The sequence below is a fragment of the Camarhynchus parvulus genome, chromosome 2 (genome assembly GCF_901933205.1).
Source record: "Camarhynchus parvulus chromosome 2, STF_HiC, whole genome shotgun sequence".
Classification (NCBI taxonomy): Eukaryota; Metazoa; Chordata; class Aves; order Passeriformes; family Thraupidae; genus Camarhynchus; species Camarhynchus parvulus.
The window spans coordinates 117,202,964-117,224,780 of record NC_044572.1 but is presented as its reverse complement, the minus strand read 5'-3'; the positions used below and the strand labels follow the sequence as shown (position 1 = coordinate 117,224,780).

Sequence of the window (21,817 nt, the reverse complement as noted above, 5' to 3'; positions counted from 1 at the left end):
AGACCCTCTCCTCACTGCTCAGGACTGACACTGCAGCAGACAAGCAACTTGTGCAACGCTGTGTGAGCCAGGGCTGCTGGAGACATCAGGAAAATGGTGGCATCACTTCCTGCATTCACTAGCTGGTGCTTGGAGTTAAATCAACTTCATTTTTATTTAGGATGCACACAGGGATGGTTTGAGGAAAAATGGAGACCCTACCTTTAGGTCCTCTGCACAGAGACCTTTAATGTGGCAATGGATTTATTTGGTTGGAGCTGTGGAATCCCAGCACACTGCATGTGTCCTGCAGCACAGTGATGCCTAAGCAGATTTACTGAGGGGTTATGGAAAGGACCTAGACAGAGCTTGGCTGTGTCCCTTAACTATTGCTCTTCTCATCCATTTTTTCAGGTCTCAGGGAGATGGAAAGCCAACCACAAGACAGAAGATGACAGCCATGGCACAAGACAGTGCAACAGGAATGATCATACAGCCTAACCTACATGTAGTTTCTTCCAAGTTTATTCACACAGGATGATGGTGAGAGTTTTTGAAGATTTAGGCATGTTAAGTACATATTTTTTGCTTTATTCTCTTTTTAACTGCTGAGAAAATCAGCACTGGTATGGAAAGAGGCAAGGCAAATGAGGGGATGGACCAGCTACTGTACCTACTATAAATCCCAAGCAGCAATCCTGCAGGCTCTACCTTGTGAAGTGAGTGAGTTTTTCATTTGGTACTCCAGATAAAACTATTCCTGCTGGTAAACTATTTCCACCAGCACTACATGTGCACTTGTTCATACTTGCTCCCCAGAGCTAATCTAATAAATGCAAATGGACTGAGTGAGTGATCACAAGGGCCAGGTTTTGGGTTGTGTTTACCTGCACAGAGCTCAGAGAATACAGAGTTAAATGCTGCTCTCAAACAAACTTTATTTCTGTTATTTGCATTTCAGCACAATCTAAACTAACAGATCCAGCACTGAGGGTTTGAGTAGCACAGCAGTAACAGGAGCCACAAGAACAAGCCTCCCAGATTTCACACACAGGCCCAGCCACCACTGGGCACTCACAGTGTTACCCCAACTCCCAAAGAAATACCAGTACAGAGTAATTTAGTGAGATAATACATGAAAAACCCCATGTAGCTCTTCAGTTGTGAATAAAACTACCACTGCCCAGGAGCCAGGATGTGACACCCTGTCACATCATCACTCACATCCAGCATTCTGTGGCTACTTGAGCTCTCTTGATTTTTCCTCAGAAAATCCCTACTAGTAACTAATAATTGGTGGTAAAGACTGATGTCCATGATGCAGATTTTCACATGTAGCTGATGTCTGTGGGAGAGATTTCACAACCAATTTAAGGCAGTTGAAGACCTTGATGCAGCCAAAGAGGTGTGGAAAACAGAAATGTCCCCTGTTACAGCACCATCTGCTTGTGTTAGGTATTACATAAACTCCGTGGTCTCATCTGTAAAATATGGGTATCAAAGGGGGTATGAGGTTTATTTTATAAGCCACCAGGAGCTGCAGGTTACCTGGTACAGGAAGTTAAGTGTGAGGTTCTGTCAGTTGACAGAACTGCAGCCTGCCAATAATTGCCATACGGGCATAAAAGGCAGATAAGAAGTGTGCTGGAAGAAGTTATCCTACTTCCCAAAGCATTCCCATCAAAGTGCTCTGCTGCAGTGATGAAGTCACATGCTGCTCAGCTCCCCAGACAGTATATTCCCTCCAAACACAGCAGGACTGCCATGAATTAGGCTCCTGGACAAAAAGATTGTCTCTTCATGAATCTGTATTGCTACCACAGATAGGAGAAAAACAGGAGGGGAAAGATAAAACAGGCCAAAAGTTTATACAGAACCATAGAATGGTTTGGGCTGGAAGAGATCTTAAAGATCTAGTTCTAACCTCCCTGCCATGGGCAGGAACATCTTTCACTAGACTGGGTACAGAGCCTCATCCAGCCTGACTTTACAACAGGGTTGGGCAAAAGGTTTTGACATTTTTCTTTTTTTCTAAATATATCAACTTTGCACAACATAATGAAATAAATCCCTTGTTATTACAACATCAGCCTTCATGACAGAGGTACTTGTGGGCAATTTCAGCAGAGGGGAAGGTTCAGAAGGACATGGAATCACATGTGTATCACACAGTGGCAGTGCAGTCCAACGGCCACCAAATCCATTCTGATGCTAAAAACAACCAGTATCCATCCAGCTGCTTTAACAGGCCTGGAATGGATCCAGTGTCAATATCCAGTACACATCTGTCCTCAGATGCTAGGACAGCACTAGCTTGATCAGACAAATACACAAATGCAAAGGTGCAAGCATACAGCCTTCTACTTCAGCAGGGTGAGTGAAAAGTGCTCCCTCCCCAGCAGAAAGAAATATGCACCCCAGAAGCCACGGGGCTCTTCTCTCATTTGTCTTGTGCTGTGGTAGCAGCATGAATCAGATGCTCAAAGAGTCCAACATGAAGCAGAATCTGATTGAAACAAACTGTACACACAACCACGTGGACTTTTTAAATACAGGAAAATAATATTAAAATGTTAGTTTCCTTTCTCCCTGCCCCACTTCCCTTTCTCAGTTGACAGCCAACCAGCTGGTTAACTGCTCGGAAGGTGCTCGCTCCTTCCCACATTTAACCAGTGCTCCCTGTGGGGCTCTCTGCAGCCAAATGCTTCACCACCTCTTTTTAATACTGAACCACAGCACACAGCCACTTCCTCAAGCTGGTGGCTGCACTCTCAGGGACAGCACCTGCAGGAGCTCAGCAGAAGCAACTGATGCTCAGCAGAAGCAATTGATTCACAGCAAAGCAAGATACAGTTGAGAGCTTCCTTCCACAGAACACAGCAGCAAAGGGGGGATGTTGCCTCCAGACAGACAGAATGACCATGATGGATGCTGTCTTGCTGTTATATGGTTCCTGTTGAGTGTGTGACCATGCTTTACTTTGGTTTTGCTCCTCATACAGAGCACCTCATATAGAACATAAAAGGAAAGATAAATATATGACAATTATAGAGATTATAAGAGGAAAGATAAATGTATGACAATATCTGTCAGAATTTTAACTCAAACCAAATTTCCAAGCAGTCTTTTACAGACAGCTATGAAGTGTGCAGATTTTTCCTAATCAAACAATGAGAAAGCACCCCAGTTCAACAGCCTTCTTAGCAAAGCCAGATGGTAAAAAGATGATAAAGCAGAACAGAATACAGTAAGCTGACATTTTCTGCAGGGGACTTCCCCTCCCTAATTAAAAATGACCTTCATTATTTCTTAGCTAGCATGACTTTTTAAAACAAAATATGGATAATTTAAATAGAAGCATAATTTGCAAAATAGCTTGAAATATCCTTTAGAACATTTTTACACCTTTGACCACCTCTGAACCACAAAAAAGTCTTCAGTAATGCAAGAAATCTGCTCCAACTTTTATGCAAGTCCATGTCACTGACAACTGAGCAAGAAAGAAACCACAGTCAAGTCCTCACTTCAAAGCAGTGTTTAGTTAAAGATGAATTACGTGATCTTTTGGCAGTGTACAATGGAACAGAAGTCAAAGCTACTCAAATTCTTCCATGCTCTAAAGAAATTCAGTCCCGTATCTATGAGAAACTACCTCTGTGTTAGAATAGACCACACTTTCCAGAACATGTTTAAGCTAATAAAGTTTCATGGAAGCCTCAAAGAGAGCAGATAAGTCTTCTTCTGTTTGGGGACGTGGTGATAGTTTAGTCACTCTCTCCTGCAAGATGAAAGAAAAACTGGATTATAAATGGATACCAATAAAATTAATGAAACAGTAGGTGACTGTGTCTCTGTACTAATATCCTTCACAGGGAATAATAAAGTTTTGCAAAATAAGTAATCAAGTAATTAAATTGAAGCATCATCAACTGTACAGTACTTTCAAGAACACATAAGCTAAAATTCCCTGTAATTAAATACACAGAAGCAAGATCAGAATGCTGTTCAGTTTCCGAGTCAAGCACAGCAAACACAGGCCTTCTCCATCACAGATGTCAGTACACTGGAGGACATTATCCTGAGAATATAGTCCATTTTAAAATTAATTTGCCAGCACTGAACAAGGAGATGGAGTTTTAGGGACCAAGACTTTCAAAATACTACACCTCTCAAGGCCCAGGAGCTGCTGTAAATGGGGAGAATAAACAGCACTTGTAAGTCAGACTCTGAAAAAGAGACACAGCAAAGGAAAACTATGAAACTGCTTAATAAACAGCCCCATATCTCAGAATCAGAATACAAAGGAATTGTGGTTGGTCTTCATTTGGACACTGATTCAACAGAACGTTCAGGTGCTAAAGCCCCAGGGACTGCAATGAAACTCAGGTACGTGTTTTAGTGCTCTGCTTGACAAAATAAGCACCAAGGCAGAGGCTGCAATTCAGAAAAGCCCTGTGCTACTGAGGATGAGGAGCTGCATAGGTGTAGATACCCAGTTACTGCAGGAACAGTCAGCTGAAAGGGCCCAACATCAGTGTACTCATACTGGTCATGATTAGAACTTTCATGTTGTCAACAACCAATGATTTAAACATTTACCGAAATACCGGGGAGAGTTAGAGATGTCTGCAAAGACAGAATCCAGGCCCATACTAGGAACACATTATCTTTAGATGAAGTGTGTTTTGGCAAGAGAGAGTTTCCTCTGCTGCAACCTGTTTGAACATCTCCCTTGTGGAAGACACTGCCCTCCAGCTTTACAGTTCCCCCTTTTTTCACATGTGGACAGTGGATATCATTTGCTGAGGTCCTTGCCTGAGGCAGGGAGTGGTATGCAGGGGAAGGGGCTCCCCAGTGCCCTGCCTGGGCAGGAGGCTCAGCTGAGCCCCCTGGAAGCAGGGCGATGCCACAGCACAGGGCTGCAGCCGCGCGCTTCCCCCGGCGCGCGGGATGCGACTGTGGCAGGCTGGATGTGGTCACACGGCAAGCCAGGCCACCACACTGCCAAATCAACGTGAAACAGTGGTGAGAAGTCAGCTGTGAGGTATTCACAGCTCATAATCATGGTTAGCATGGCTTGTGAGGAGTCTGAGAAGTGCAGCTCTGTGTGCATAATTTTACCTACAGAAGATTCACTGGTGCATAAGTGGCAATAAAATGGTACCTCTCTCCCCACTGCTGACACCAGTGCTGCTACACACAGAGATCCAGCCAAAGAGAAGACTAAGATTCTTCTATGCAGTTTTGAAACCAAATGGAAAATTCAAACAGCACCAGGGCAATAGTGTGTTGTTTTTTTCAGACTCATAATATGCAAAATATAACAACACAGTGCTCAAGTATTCATAAATTCATCATATTAGGACTGTCTGGACCAAAGCCAGTTTTGCAGCTCTGTGCACTGAGATGTCTGGATTTATCTGTAAAATCACAGGGGGTGACAGGAGACAGCCAGCCTGACAGCCTGACAGACTGGAGCATTTCCCAGCTCTGGTGACAGAAGGCTGCAAATGGGTGCTCCTCCCGTGTGCCTGGACACAGAGGCACCATCACTACCTCAGCACAAGCTTGCTGATCTTTGCTGGTGCCCAGACAGTGAGGCCCTGGCTCCCTCAGTCTGACTCAGTGCATCCTGGTCCTGTGCCAAACCCAGCAGCTCTGGACTCATCACTGCCTCAGCCCCACTGTAGCTGCCTCTGGGATGTCTGCAGGGGGTGGGTGGACAGAGAACAGCCCTTCCACAATCTCTTATTTTCAGTGACCCCATCTCCTCTCAAATACCACCACCCAGCCACCCTGAACTTTGAGACAGCATCTTTGCTAGAATAACTGCTCTCTGTAAACAAGATCAATTTCAACAGCCTCACTTAGGAAGGGAAATAAAATTCTGTTTTAACTTCAAGCCTGGATGTCTGTCCCAACAGAGCTCCCACCCCAAATCCCAACAGTCAGATTACATTTTTCCCTGCAGCCTGCACTTAATGGCATGGAATATACTTGGCAAACTTTTTAGTGCTATCACCACTGCACCACATTGCTTTCCTGATGTGAACGGGCCATTGCTGTATTATAAAGCAAACTTACTGCAAGATGAAAAGCAAAAAAATTATACCAAAAAATAAACTGTATGGATTAACCCGTGGTTACTAACAGATTGTTAAGGAACACTGATACATTTGCATCATGTTACATCTCATACCAAAAAATAAGGGCTGAGAAACTATTAGGTCATCTCATTTTACACAGTACAATGAATCACCAATGCCATAAGAAGACAGAAAAACATCTTTTGGTGAAGAACCCTTCCCCAGCTAACCAAAACTTGCATTCAATGTTTGTTTTAAAGAAACATGTTTATCAAAACAAACCCTCCAAATGCCCCATAACAATGCACATGCATAACCTACTTCATGGGTGCTCAGAGACCTTAGTTTTCTTTCTGACTTTGTCACTGCTCTGTTGTGCATGATCCTAAGTAGTTGCACCTTTGTGTCAGTGTCTCAGGTATAAAATAGTAATATTAATATTTATTGTTAATGTAACTGTTCTAAGGTGGTCTGAGATTTATGAGTGAGAAGAACAATGCAGGATCTGCTGTAAAAAGTGAATAACTTTTTGGCCTAAAAAATTTTCACTTTCTCCATAGTATATATTTCCCTTGCAACTTGGTGGGAACAAATACTAGGTTTGTATCATATGAATCAAACTGTCTTTTGACAAGGAAGACTCTGGATTTTGCTTTAAGAGTGGTGTGTTGCTTTTTGCAGTGTCTTTGTGGGCACTGAAACAATAAAGGGTATTACAAGTTTAATCTATATCATCCCAGGGGACCTTATTTCAAATTCTGATGGGGGTCAATGTAACAAAAAAGCCATCTGCGAAGAAAAATGCAACTTCTCAACATGGAAAGTTTAATGCAAAGTGAGTTTGATCATTCTTACCAGATAGCACTTGGTATTAAGGCTTTATCTATAGACCACCTGCACACATAATTAAGAGAGGTAGTTATGAAAAAAGCAGTATTTACTACAAAGATCACAGGCCTATGAAAAACATCCTCTTTTTAAAACTGTAACATTAAAAAAAAGCAAACCAAACACTTAGCCCTTTTTTTCCGTATCCATGTGAAAACTGCAGCATGCACTCCATCCCACTGAAAAGAAAAACCTAAGCTGTGGAGTGAAACAATATACAGTTGACTATCCATAATTTTCTCCATTCAAATAATTTTCATGCAGGAATAGAAATAAAACTTGCTGGAAAAGAAGACTTCTGGTTTTTTTCCAAAATCTGTTCTATTTTATTTGACAAGAAAAACTGTTTTGCTCTCTGTCTTACCTGAGGCAGAGTGCCTTTGACTAATGCAGGGATGTCTGCTTTGGAATAACCAATTGCAGCCAAGCCATCATCAACATTCAGATCAAATAGGAATTTCCGGAGAGTGTCTGCCAAAATAAGCCCAGCATCTTTGATTCTGGCAGTGCGGATGTCAGCTCCTAAAATAAGACATAATGCCTTGACTGTAGGGTGGAGAGAGCAGAGGAAGCCTGTCCTGGACTTAATTTAATCATAATATCAGCTGAATACATATCCATACATAACAGCCCCTGCCCTAAAAGCAACATGGAGTAAAAAGAGGAATCAGTCCTCATTTTACAGTTGGAATGGTTTGTGAAAGGTGAAATAAAACAAGATCAGAGGCACATTAACTGCTGCCAGAAAGACTAACTGCCACATGAGGTTAACTTCCTTTCCCTCTGTGCTCACAGGGAGAAGCACTTTTGAGTCTGACTAACTGCCGGGAGGAAAGCAGCTAATGCATGAACATCAGTGGTATTTATTTGTATGGACAGTGTGCCAAATGCTAACTTCATTTTAAGGCCTTGAGTTTGCTGACATCTAGAGGACTGTTCTGTTCAATTACACATCGACAGAGAGGACTACAGCATGTGGGCTGAAAAAGGCAGGAGACAGCAGGGCAGTGTTCAGCACGCTGAGTAAATTCTAAATTTATTGCTGTTTGAATATGCACTGACTTGTGTAGGGTACTGTAGAACTGAAGAGGAGGAACTGCTCTCTTTGAGACAACTACTGAACAGTAATGAAAACACCAATACAAAATGAAAGATTATAAATATTTCTTACAGAATAGCTCGCGTTCCCTTCTTCAACGAATGTTCAGGACTTACATAAAAGTAATAATAAAAGTGTGTCCAAACAGGAGACCCAAGTTCCTCCATATGATTTCTTTCAAAGTAACCTGAGCTAAATTGGTTCTCTGTGTGACCTCAGTGATGTTACAGCAGAACTATGTTAGGTCCAAGTGCCACACTGAGAGATGAGTAAGAGCAATACATAGCTACAGGAAAAATACCTTCTGTGATCCTCACACAGCTCAGTGTAACATTCAAAGGGAGTTAAGTGAACAGCAGACCTACAAGCTCACTTGAAGAGCTCAGATATTCAGGTAGTAAGGCTGGCAGTAATGTAGTAAATAATGTCTGGGAAAAAATTATAGATAAGATATGAGAGAGTCTTGTACAAAGTCTTGTGCTATTGGGGCTATGCCATGAAGTCTGAGTTTATCCTGGGTTTTGCTGTGGAGGGGTAACTCCACAGCAAAAAGACATGAAACCTCTATCTTCAGATGGTAAAGTAAAAGGGAAAGGGAGGAGGAGAAAATATGACAGTAAATGTGGTTGGAAGTTTTAAAATATTACTATAGTTCTAGTACTTTCTTTTTGCTCAGCTTAAAAGATTCATCAGTCTTTAATTGCTGTTAGAAAATCTCTGGCCACATGCACACCTATTTCAACTGTTTAGGAATCCATCCAGGGAGGTATTAGACTTTTTCTAGCTGTACCCAAATTCACAGCTGTACATACACACAACATAACTATTTAGTAATCTGCTTCATGTCATAAAATACTTTCTTAGTCATTGCATTTGGCAACATGACAGATTTGAATCAGCTACTGTAGTCAGTTGGACTCTGGAGTGGACTCAGAAGTAAACACCCCAGATGGGAATTAATAAATTCAATCCCACGTGACATGTTTTCAGCAGAATCCCTTTCCAGCAAGGCACACAATGACGTAGTTAAACTTTCTACTGAGAAAATTAACAGAACTTTTAGAGACACAATTTATGGCAGAAGTTAATACCACAAAACCTAAGGGAAAAGCTTTTCAGTCACTTGTTTTAAAACAAGAGCCAGAGCTGAAAATTTCTGCTATGCTGTGCTGACCAGTTATGCAGACACATTTTGTTCAACTAATTTTAGTTGTCTGTTATTGCTGTAGGAACACAGATATTTATTAGCTCAGTATATGACTCCAGCTAAGTTTGTGTTTTGGTTTTGACCATAGGCAGGACAGCATACTTTAGAGGAAGCCTGAACAACCTCACAGACTGTTTATGAAATAAACAGAACTTTCACCCAATGTAGTTTTTCTGACCATGTTGTTTTACATCCTCTATAAAGTACTATAAAATATATAAAATACTATAAAATAATACAGCATATATAAAATATTTATACTATGTATAAAATACTGTAAAATGTCTATATTAAAGTCCCATTCTTCTTGAGATCCCCACTGCTTTGAGATTACTTACAAAAGCAGGTCATACATGTGACTGGACTGCTGTGACTTGCATACAGAAGGCTGACCATACAAGGGACTGAACACAAATTTTCCAAATACCAAGAGAGTTGACCTAACCACTTTTTCTCCACTGCCTGCACTGCTGTGCATGTGGCTGTGACTGTTCCTTGGCCAGCATGTGTTTTAGCAGCAGTGTAGCCACGACACAAACTTAGTGCAGGCAAAGCCCCTGACCTTAGACAAATAAATTAGCTCAGTGCAGAGCCATGCTGTCACAGCCAGACTGCTAACAGCTCTGAGACTACATCACTGGAAGCTGGTTTATTGCACACAGTCATGCTGGAGGTATAATTAAGAGCTATCCTTTCTCTTAGGACACCCTTTGGTGATGGGCTGTAACATAACAAGGCACTGTATGACAAAATAACCTTTAAATGAGCTGTCAGCTTGCAGCATTCACGTTTATTCTGCTAAAAAGCAGAAAAGGCCATTTTGTTCATTAATCTCTTTTTAGCCATTACATATGTGTCCACAGAAGAGCTACTCCAGGAAAAGCTTTCCCTTGGCATCAGCCACTGAGAAATTCCAACACCTACAAACAAGCTTAGGCCTACATTAGAAAGACCAAAACCCACAGCTGTGTGCCATGGAAAAAAGAGCAGGAGTGATTCAAAATATCACTGTTCTAATTCACTGCCACAGCAGGGAATTTGTTAGGGAAAATACTTCCTTTTAGCCAACAAATGCCCCTGAGTACTGGTTCACTTTGTAATAACTACTCTTCATTAAGTGACAAGAGTTGTGCCAATCACAGCTACTCTTGTTTGATTTGCAACAGACCTCCAGTTAATGTCAGCTGTCCACTTTTCTAGCCAAGAATCGGATTTCTCCAGCTTGCTCCTCTAATCACATCATACAATATCAAAATTCAGCATTATTCTATCTAATTTGTGTGACATCTAATTCCACAATCGTGTTTTCTAAACTTAAACCCCTCCCAGCAACCAATGACAATTGCTTGCACACAGCTTTTTTCAATCTCAAAATGTAATTTTGGAAAGAATTCCATTTGTACGCGAGAACTGTACCTACAGAGGTTCCTACCTAGAATCTCTGCAGCTTCTAAATGCCGTTCAGGATGCATCTGTGCTGTGAAAGCAAACACTGCTGGGGATGTCAGCACCACAGAAAGGCCATGAGGCTGGGGAAAAAAAAAAAAAAAAAAAAGAAAAAAAAATAAAACACGTCAAGAGGACATGCACTTTTAACTTCAATGGACTTTAATGCTCATTAATGACAGATAACAGATATTTGAAATGTATATTAAAAACCCCCAAAATAAACAAGTTTTACCACTAAAGAGTGATCCACATTATAATCCTTTGGTTTGTAAGTTTTCACCAAACCAGAAATAGGGTAAGACATTCCATGGCTGGAACAGAGAGCAGAGAGAGAGTGGTTAGGGCAGCTCTCCCGGTATTTGGAAAATTTGTGTTCAGTCCCTTCTGTGGTCAGTTTTCAGTATGCAAGTCTCTTCAGTACAGATTCTCAGAAGGTATTGACAGGTATGATGTGGATGTTAGGTACAGAAAACCCTCATCCCTCTGCACCTCAGGGACCTAGCTGGAAAAAACAGTACCTCCTTACTTGGTGAGGGTGAAGTTATATTACTTCACTGACTGAACTGAAAGATCTTCAGTTCCTAAAGTAATGTAAATATGCCAAAAATATCATAGTCTGCATACCTATGTGTCCACACTGTCTGAAAAAAAGAAACTTTAAGATATAATTATAAAAGTAGACTTGCTCAAAGAAAAGGAATGAAAGAAAGGTCTCTGAAGAGAATGACTGCTAATAACTTCTGTACACAATTCACTTTTAGGCTTTGCTTCTTTAAGATTTTCATCCAAATGACACTATATTGCCTTGCAATATTAATTACAGCTCATTTCAGACTGCTGATTGCCTATCCCACAGACAACTTACAGATAATTGCATCAGTGCAGGAAAAACTCAGGATTACATCATCGCTGTCTCACTGCGGAACAGCTGGCACGGAATCTAACATCATAAATGTCATTGACTTTTTTACTCTTGTTTTTGCTACCAAGGAAGGTAAAGAAGGCTGTGTTTTGTAATTTTCACGTGACTGTTTTTGAGTATCACAGCCCAAGAATACACAATCCTTACACACATAAATGACAGGAGCCCACCACTTTGTCACAACACACAGGTCCTTCAGCATCACAGGCCAGGCTACAATCCCTTAGTCTACATTCAGCAACAAGGGCAGCAGCATCTTTGACAATCTGAAACAAACACTAGCTGTAAGCTGACCTCAGATGGGGTTACTATTTCTCTGTACTCACCAGAGATGGACACCAGCATTGCCAAAGCCAATACCAGCAAAAGCACTTGCCAGGTGCATGTTGGCTCTTGCTTCACGGTCTTCGGGGTTTCTGATGGCTCTGTGCACCATGGAGGCAAATGGTACCAGTGAATTCACAAACAGATTGGTGATTCAGGAGGGAGAAGGGAGAGAGGGCTTCTTTATGGACAGATACACAAAAAATCTAAAAGATAAGCTGAGATTAAAATGGTGGAAATGGAATCAAGTCACGCTTCGGTAAAAGAATAAGCCTGCATCTGGATCACTTATGTAGATCATACCGGTTCACTGAAGGGCAAGCTTCCTTTCACTTTTCCAAAAAACAAGTAAATAGAGTGGATTTAACCATATTCAATTCAGTGGTGAATTAAAAAATTCCAGTTAGAATCTTTGGTAAATTCTATGTATGGCTCCAGGATCACTCCAGCTTTCTCACCATCTCATTAGGTGGTGCCCTAGACCCCACCACCTCTGTGGGAAGAAGACAGGATTCCCTGCCTTCCTATGCCTCAGGATTCTTGGGCAGTTTGACAGTAAGGAGAAAATGCCTCATGAATAGATGGAACAAAAACCATTTTGACTCACGAGGTACTGGGAAAAGATTTTTCAAAAAAACCCCACACTGATCGTTAATAGAAGTGCAAATGATATGCAAAAGCTGTAAAGAGGCTAAAACTTTATTGGCAGAGATCAAAACCAACCCCCAGCTAAGGCAATACCTATTCTAAACTGAAGGTCTTCTAAGAATGAGCAGGCTTGCAATAAATGCATATTTTTGCACATTCATAATTGCATGTCATTACCTTCTTGATGGGTGTGCAAGTATCTTAATTTACACTGAAGGCCACAGAAATAACATCAGCAGTATTTTATTCAGTTTGTTACATATTCCCCTTATACTGTCATAGAAAGGAAGTTCTTGAAAAAAAGAAAAGTAAATTCTCCTCCCATATTAACTGAACAGCTTGAAATACCTTTAACTGAGGACTTCAAGAACAGATTCACAGAAGCATTAAAAAGCTACCTCCTCAAGACAAACTACTAATCCCAATTTTATCTGAAATTTGGAATTTTATCAGAAAACTATTTTGCTTTATTTAATAAAAATCTAGAAAACAAAAGCTTAATGTTGCAGCTTGCCTCATCCCAGCCTAAAATGTCCATTCTTGCAGGCACTCCCTTTGGGGCACTGTGTACTGAGCACCCCGCAGAGGGGATGGCTGTTAAGTCTGTTACCTTTTCAGGTATTTAGCGACAATTCTCAGAGCGTGCAGAGCCCAGACGTCGCTGATGGGGTTGCTGCCCTGGTAGGCGGGCCGCTCGATGGGGTTGGAGGGGCAGGGCCTGCGCTGGTGGTAAGGGAGAGCAGTGTACGACTCCAGGGCATGGCTAACAGAAAGATGGAGAAATTAATTACTTAAGGGGGAGAGCTCCCTTTTACTGCCCTGCTGTCCTTTGAAAGCAGGTTCTTTTTTATTTCTGATGTCCAACGGGTGCTGAAACAAGAAATACAATCTCACAGACAGTGGAAGAATGCTGGGCCAGCACCTCCAGAGCACTTCCTCTCCCACACATGCACAGAAGGCAATCTAAACACAGTCCCCTTCTATCAGCTCACACCTGCTAAAAGCCTGGTTGGATGCACCAGCACCTGTAGTGTTTTTCACTGAAGAGGGCTGTGCATGTGCAATGAGTGCATTTCCTTTCTGTAGGACAAGAACCATAAGAGACTTTAGCACTGGAAACTTCATAGGGTACTTTTCTTTTAGAAGTACTGACCTTAAAAAAATTATGGGTGATATTTAAGCTAAGTGGAACTGCCAATAGTCTCATCTCCCAGACACTCATGAATCTGACCACATAAAGAAGACGCACTGCCTATATGACTCTATTAAGATAAACGAAACTACATACAAACCATTTGTTTGATGATGAACAAATGCCTTTTTTCCATTAGAGGCATTGCAGGCCAGGGTCCTTCACCACGCTTGAGAAGTCACAGTTTCATTACATATCTAATACTTAAATATACATAGCACCCAGAAGAAAAGTAAGCTATGGCTCTCAAAAAAGAAATGTCAATGCATTTTGTGCAGTTAAGCTTAAGTTTGATATGAATAAAATTTTGTGCCAAGTGAAAAGCAAACTATGAGATTGGTTCCAAAGATGACCATATCTGGGTGAAGACCTGCTAGTATCTCACAAGCTTTTGCGAATTTTTATTGACACATCATGGCTTTTGTTAGAAAATTCTTATTCTCTATTCCCTGCCATGTCTGTGATTCATGATAAATGCTATTACAATTGTGATTAATCATCTATCTCCATGATCCCTTAAAAAGGGACACCTGGACTCTCTTCCCTGAACAGCTATTCTGGAAGCAAACAATTTCTCCAGTGCACTGCAAAAACATTCAAATTTCTGCAAATGCAGGATTTGTTTCCATACATTCTGAGGGAGGCAGTGAAACTAAGGAAGAGGAAAGTCTGACAGAGCTCACCTTAACAAGAACAGCAAACAGAGAAAAAAGTTCATCCTCTTATCCTCTTGTGCTCTCAAAATACATTTTTTCTACAATCACCATAGTAAAAATACAAAATTTAAATAAATCCAAGTAGCAGCCTATGCAGAAAACTCACCAAAGCACATCAAAGCCACTGTTGGCCACGATTCGTTCAGGCATAGACAGTGTGTGCAAAGGATCAATGATGCCTAACGTGGGCTTAATGGCTCTTGAAGCAATACCTGCAATGTGCAAAGGGAGGAAAATCTGTTAAAGACGTTTTGCAACACAATAGGACAAGTTAAGCTTAATGTTCAAAACATGACAATAAGGAAGGAAAAAATATTTGAAACTATGAACATGAAAGCAAAGAGAGAGAGGAGAGGGTAGAGAGTATTTATGTATGTAAACTGATGGTGAAGTCTGTCTAAAAGAGTTACATGATTTGAGACTTTTGCCTGAAGTGGATTTTACCAGACAACGTTCTCTCTCTCTGTTTGCAACCCTCTCTGAGCAGCCTTGCAAGATGTCTGTGGCATCTGCAGTATTCTTAGATTTGTATCTTCTGTGGACAGGCAGAAGGCAAAACTGGTTTGTACCTGCAATCAATTGTTATTGCCAATTGCTGTCTTCAGCATCTGTAATAACCATGCCCTTGTATTTCAGTTAAGGGCGCAAAGATGTAGCTCTGAGAGAGACAGACAGACTGATTGACTACATATAGACTAGAAAACTCGAGCTATTGTCTCCTTAGCACACCCATCTGGGTCCTGAGTTCTGCAGACTGTGTGGTGTATAATATCCACATGTTTAGAAGCAAAACCTTAAACAGCTGTGAAGCTCAAGATGACATTTTAGCCTTAATCTTTATTTGCCAGGGATGAAAAGGCCAAAGGAAGACAGTGTCCCTCACTTGCACAGCATCCCAGGCCTGAGGTTGCCAAAGTCAGGAAAAGGAACATTTGGTTGCAATTACACAACAAAGAAAAAGAAGTCTTAAAAGTAGAAAGAAAAATACAGAGGAAATAAGGAACAGTTGGTTGACCCTGAATATAAGTAGAAATTTCCTTTGCAATTAACATTTTCTGCCATTTAAGGACTTGAAAGATTTTAGTTTCCTGTTTTGCCTTCAAACTATAATCCACTGTATTACATAGGTATTTCATTATGTTAATATGATATAAATTTAATTCAAGGAGGAAACCTTTAAGCTTTTAAAATTTGCCTGTGGCTGTTGAATCAAACAAAATGACACCTGAAATGACATGCAGCATCCTTTCCTTTCAAGGCAGGGAAATAACAGACATGGGAAAAGCAATTGTCTTGAATAACACACAAAAACCTCCACAAAACAAACAAAAAAAACCCCAAAATAAAGCACCAAAACCTTACCGGTTTTAACTTTTAGTTCTTTGAAGTCAAAAATGGCAACACCAGTGGTTTCACTTCCAGTGCCAGATGTTGTAGGAACTTAAAAGGAAGAATGGAGATAACAACAAATAAGAAGAAATGTATAATACTGCAATTTAAATAATAAAACCACAATAGTAACACCACCCAAAATACAGGGCCCAGGAAATCTTGGAGGTATCCCTGATCCAAAGCCAAGAGATCAAAGGGAAACTGCTACTTTGATCTCTTTTCTCAGTAAAGGAGTCTAGCTGAGCTAAACAAGACAAAGTAAGGATAAAACCTCTGATTTTACCTCCACTGAATTAAACAGCAAAATGACTGCTGAATACAACTAGAGGAGAAGTTAGCCCAGAGGAAGCTGAAACAGCCACAGTAAACTGATTTCAGTAGAAATATCAGGGAGTGTAGAATGCCTTACCTTCCCCTTGCCCCATCTCTCCACAGACTCTCCTCATGCTTTACCTGCAATGAGTGGCTTGAGGGGCACAGTGACCGGCTTCCCTTTCCCAATAGGAGCATTGACATAATCCAGGAATTCTGCTGAAGGGCTGGCTGCATACAGGTTGGCAGCTTTGCAGGTGTCTATCACAGAGCCACCTCCAACAGCAACATAAGCATCAAACTCGCCCTTTTTAGCAAATTGGATGGCATCCAGGAAACTTAGGACACAAGAAAGATTTTCCAATTAGTCAGGATAAAACCAGTACACAGGGAAACTAACTATTAAGACCAGCATGCAGGCCACAAGGAGGTGTTTAAAAAGCCATATGAAGTCCTGTAAAGGCCTAGGCACTACTTGGAGAAATGCACTGTCAGAAGCAAATTGTACCTTTGGTCTGTTGGCTCCACACGTACATTATCATATATTTGAAAGTTTATACCATATTTTGCCAAGGAGTTCAATACTGCATTTACAGGAGGGAGTTTGGAGAGGTTTTTATCTGTCATCAAACAAACTCTTCTAGCACCAAGATTCTGCAGGTCCTACAATAATGAATCAAAAAACCAAACAACTGGTATAAAATCATACACATCACTATTTAAACACTAATCCAAATGAACTGAACCATTTGATAATAATAAAACCCTGACTTAAAAATAATTGGTTATTGCAAAATTTTTAAAACCATATCAGCTGAAGAAAAAGAGAATTAACCACACACATGTAGAATAGAGAAAGCAGAATAAAATTTTAAAGTATTTTTTCCTGAGTTCCTTGAGAATAAAAAAGGCCTTTTCACAGATTGTTTCCATTAACTGCCTACCAAAGCACAGCATTAAAAATGAAATACTGAATATTTATTTATTTATTTATTGATGAAAAATCAAAATGAGGTGGCAAAAGGAAGAAAAATAATGCTACATCCTAACCTTTGCTAAGTTGTCACAATAGCTATACAATATGTATAAATTATTCTAGTGCTGTTTAAAGACAGGTTCTGTCTAATTTCATTTACTGTCTGACTATAATTTTACTTCACAAATTTTCAAATAAAAAAGAGATATATTAATGCTAGAAATGCCAAAAAGGAGGAAAATGATTAATGAAAAAAGGCTGTGATAAAAGCACACTGGAACAATGTACTCAGGTGAACCATCTCACAGTGCTGAAACAAAAATTCTACACTTACACAGGGCAAGCTGAGAGCTGAATGAATATCTAGCTAATATAATAGAAAGTCTCTGATTGAGTTAATGAGAGCTAGAAAGATGAAAGCGATCTTGAGAAAATCCTGGTGAGTCAGCAGGATTCAAAACTTTCTGAAATAAACATCCTGTCAGAGAAAAACACTGTTGCATACTTGTAGCAAAGTATCAATGACCCAATTATCCCCTGAGCTGCATTTCATATACCACTGCACCACTGATGCACCAGGCTTCTGTTCTTCAACCAACAGTATGCTCTGACCTTTGTGCACTGACACATTGGACCACACCATATATAAGCTTTCCTTTATTAAGGGGATTGATAGCACTGGCAGCCCTGCAGAAAATAACTTTTTACCAGGGATGGACTCACACCACAGCAGCTTACCATGCCAATCTCTTTTGTAACTCCTTCTCCATATCGGATGTTTGAAATGGCCATCTATAAAAAAAAGAACATTTCTTTTTCTCAACAAAAATGGCATCTGGCCCTACTCATTCAAAGTGAAATATAAATATTTGATAATGTAAATATTTGTTAAGTGCCATATTTGTCAAGAAGTATTGTTTGTACAACTTTTAAATGAAACATATTTTATTATTAAATCTACCTCAAATGCATAGTCTGTACTCCTCAGAGTGGGCCGTTCAGGAACTGGAATGGAAATAAAACAGCAGATTAGGAAACAATAAATTATTTCAATCTGTTTCTCAGCTCTAGAGTTGACAGATTCCCTTGCTTTTAGAATCACTAACATATTTCCACAGGTCGTCTCAGCTTGCCTGGATAACAGTTACCCATTTCATCTCTTGCTGTTCATGAGATTAAATGATCCAAGTACTTGATCTGACCCATATAATTCAACAAAACAAGTGAGTTTTTCAAGTTTTTTCAAGAATTAAGTATTTTTTATAAAAACTGAATAAATTAGCAGGAAGGCTGCATGAGAGTTTGCTTGCAGTCTACAAAGAGCAGAATAGCAGATAAAAAAGTAGAACTGAGTATGTGTGGAGCACTCAGGCTGCTACATACAAGCTGAGAGGCGCTAGAAATGCTTAGGGGCTACATGGTAACCTTTGGAACAACGTTTAAGACAAATTCATGAGACATAATCTTTATGCACCTGGATAGAGAACACCTTATGTATGTATGGGAGCAATACTAACAGGTGTTTACACTTCTTTTTACTTCTGCCTTCTGAACATGCAGATGAAACAGAATTGTTTGCTAGAAAATTACCATGTGCACTGCTAATAATAAATAAGAATCAATGTGTTAATATTAACTTTAATTAGAAGATATTTACAAGGACAGTATTTCAGTCACAGCTTCTCTCTGCCATGTCATTTTTGCATGACTTGTCAAAACTCAATTTCTGGCATATTCTGATTTTGCCATAGAGTAAAGAAAACTGTATCAACTGAAACTGACCATTCTTCTCCAAGAAAACACCAAGCAAAGCACTCTGCTCTTCCTGCTGCAGGCATGCCTTATGTCTGCTATATTAATTGAAAATACACAATTTGGATTCCGATCCAATGAGTGACACCATGATAATGAGGCTTACAGACACGCTGGGGTGCACTGAAGCACTGACCCACAACAGTAACAGATAGATGTATTAAAACCCTTTATGTACTTTCTATTCAGGCACAGGCCAGCTGCTATCAGCTCTTTCATTGCCACCTCTTGCCAGGCTGTACATGTTTGACCTCTCCTGGAGCTGGAGTCTGCTGTACTTTCAGTCATTAATTTGACAGGCTAAGGACATGTCCAAACCATTTACTCTCTTGTTTTCTGATAGTACAATAGACACCCTGCTGTTACATTCTTGAACCAAACTTAACTTTCAGGGTCAATTTTACTGAGTTCAAATATTGTACTATTTCCTTGAACACTGCCAAGAAACCCAAAGAAGTTTGGTGGGTTTTTTTCAGCTATAGCCACTATTCAATCAGTTCCCACTATTTAGAGATTTGCTAAACTGATACCATCTCGCTATGCTATAGACTCTATTGCTGCCTAAAACTTTCAGAGAGGGTTCTTAACTCAGGCTTCTTGAGGGTTCTTAACTCAAGTTTAGCAAGAGCTTAGTTTGAATTGACTGAGTAGGTCATCAAGCAGACAAGCAAAAGAATGAAATTCTATTTCTCAGCTACACTATCATCTTGCTGTATGGATGGTCTTGGGCAAAACAAGTATCTGAACATATAAATAGCTTTTCCATATGTAAAATGACAATGTCAATTCTTTACAAAGTGTTCTATGCACGTGAAACCATGCTACTTAGAGTTACACATTACTGAAATTATGGCTCAAACCACTAATATTTAGTGGATCTGGAGATTTACCAACAATCTGGAGCCTGACAGATTATTCTCCTAGCCTCCCTACAGCCCATGCAAACAGAAGCTCCTCCTAGGCTGACTGGGGTAAGTCAGCACAGCTCCCCTGCTCACAGTCCACAATCCTGGCCTAAGTGAGCTGCTTTCTTGGGACTGACTGTATAAAAAGCCTGAGGAGATTTTATTCCCCGGGCCAACACACACCTTTGTGAAAGGCTACTTTTTATCCATATCTTCCTGTTTCTTTTCTTGTGCAACATGTGTGTATCCAAAAGCAGATCTAAAGTTGAGATGGTTCAGGTGATGACAGCCAGAGCAAAGTTCAGATCAACTGGCCCCATGGCATGGGGAGGGAGGGGACAGGAGGCAGTCACTGTGTTTTATGTGTGTGAAAAAGGTGTATTTTATGATTGGCTTTTTGCAAATATTAAAGTGAATATTATATGTGTTGTGTTACAAAGTAATGCTGTATTAATTCTCTTAAGTAGTGTGTTAAATATAGTTTTAGGTCATAAAAAAATGTTAAAATAGAAATTATGCTATGGAGGATACTTTTTTAAAAGAAAGGTCTTGCAGTGAGATAGCAACCACAGGACACCTAAATCTTTCAGAGAAAAAGAATTTATTGCTCCATTATCAGAAGAAACAAACTTCTTTCCTCCTCGAAGGTGCTGTAAGGATTCAGAGGAAGAAGTTGACACTGACCAGACAGAATTCTGTATTTGAATGGAATTTATGCATAATGTATGAAGTGTATGAATATGCAACAGGCTGTTGTTTTTAAGGTTAATCCTTTTTTAACGGGGGTCCTTTTTCGGGCTCGTGCTGCCCAGAAAAAGGTACCTGTACGTCCGTAACTCTTTGTTTCTATTGTCTCATATTGTCCTAATTCAAATTGTCCAAATTATTATTACTCTAATTGTATTACTATTTTTATAACCACTTTATTACTATTAAACTTTTAAAATTTTAAAAACAAGTGACTGGCGTTTTTCACATGTGGGAGCAGTGACTCTGTCCAACAATAATCCCTAGCACTGTACAGCTGCAAAATAACAGGCCGTTCACCTTCTCCTTTAGACTGTTCCTTCCCAGCTGTTCCCTGCACCCTCTGCCCAGGCTGCATGGATACATACCCTCTGCAGGGCCACGGCCTTCTACAGAATTATTTTGGAGAAACAAATTTAAGTCTTACCTTGGGAATAAGTGTGGCCATGGCTCGGGCACCGACAACTAGTTAAAATGTTAAAAAAAAGGGTATGGTTAAAGGGGGAAAACTAAAGCAGAAAACTAAGGCTTTACGTCCTAGAAGTCTCCTGTAAGCACCCCTTCCAAGGGCCTGCAGCTGAGCCCGCCGGCGGGCAGCGGGAGCGGGCACGGGGGGGCTCGCAGGGGCCGAGCGGCCGCCGCTTTTCGCTTCCCAGCCCCGTGAGGGACCCCGGGAGGAACCCCGGAAGGAACCCCGGAGGGATCCGGGAGGGACCCCCGTGAGGGCCCCCGGCGGTACCCCCGCGCCCCGTCCCGCCGCACTTACGCCGCCCGCTCCAGCTGCCGCAGCAGGCGGGACACCCGCGCCCGCCCCGCCGCCATCGCCCGGATCTGGGGACGGCCGGGAACGGGGCCGGGGCCGGGGCCGGGGCCGGGGCCGGGCCGGCGGCAGCGCCTCCTCCCGGGACAGCCCGGCACACGGCTGTCCCAAACAGGGACTGGTCAGGGGAAAAGTGTCCGCATTCAGCACCCCCAGCCCACGGCCCTAAGGTCAGCGCTGTCAACACCCAACTCAGGCCTGTTTTAAGGCAAGCAGAATCTGTTTGGTAAAACAGCACAGAATGCCAGTGAAGAGCGACTAAAATCTAATTAGGACTGAGGGCATGTTGTGTATTTGTCACAGAAACATACTGAAAGTAATGGAATTGCAAAGTGAAAATAAT

The 21,817-nt window shown here is 41.0% G+C and overlaps 1 protein-coding gene across 1 annotated transcript; it reads right to left on the bottom strand.

The window, feature by feature from the left end:
- Positions 1-924: 924 nt before the first annotated feature.
- On the bottom strand, positions 925-21,512 carry ADHFE1 (alcohol dehydrogenase iron containing 1). Its single transcript, XM_030943704.1, has 14 exons — positions 21,421-21,512; positions 21,082-21,119; positions 18,152-18,195; positions 17,929-17,982; positions 16,723-16,877; positions 16,356-16,552; positions 15,873-15,950; positions 14,617-14,722; positions 13,213-13,365; positions 11,957-12,055; positions 10,941-11,019; positions 10,692-10,788; positions 7,318-7,475; positions 925-3,757 (listed from the first exon to the last, which is right to left on the bottom strand). Exons 1-14 carry the CDS (start codon positions 21,474-21,476, stop codon positions 3,674-3,676), a joined length of 1,398 nt encoding a protein of 465 aa, XP_030799564.1. The 5' UTR covers positions 21,477-21,512; the 3' UTR covers positions 925-3,673.
- Between the last annotated feature and the right edge of the window lie 305 nt (positions 21,513-21,817).

Coding starts and splice junctions, on each gene's coding strand:
- ADHFE1 (XM_030943704.1), bottom strand. CDS start 21,476: ATGGCGGCGGGGCGGGCGCGGGTGTCCCGCCTGCTGCGGCAGCTGGAG. Junction 10,789..10,940: donor ATGTGGATCACTCTTTAGTG/GTAAAACTTGTT, acceptor TTTTTTCCCCAG/CCTCATGGCCTTTCTGTGGT. Junction 3,758..7,317: donor TCAAAGGCACTCTGCCTCAG/GTAAGACAGAGA, acceptor TTCATCTTGCAG/GAGAGAGTGACTAAACTATC.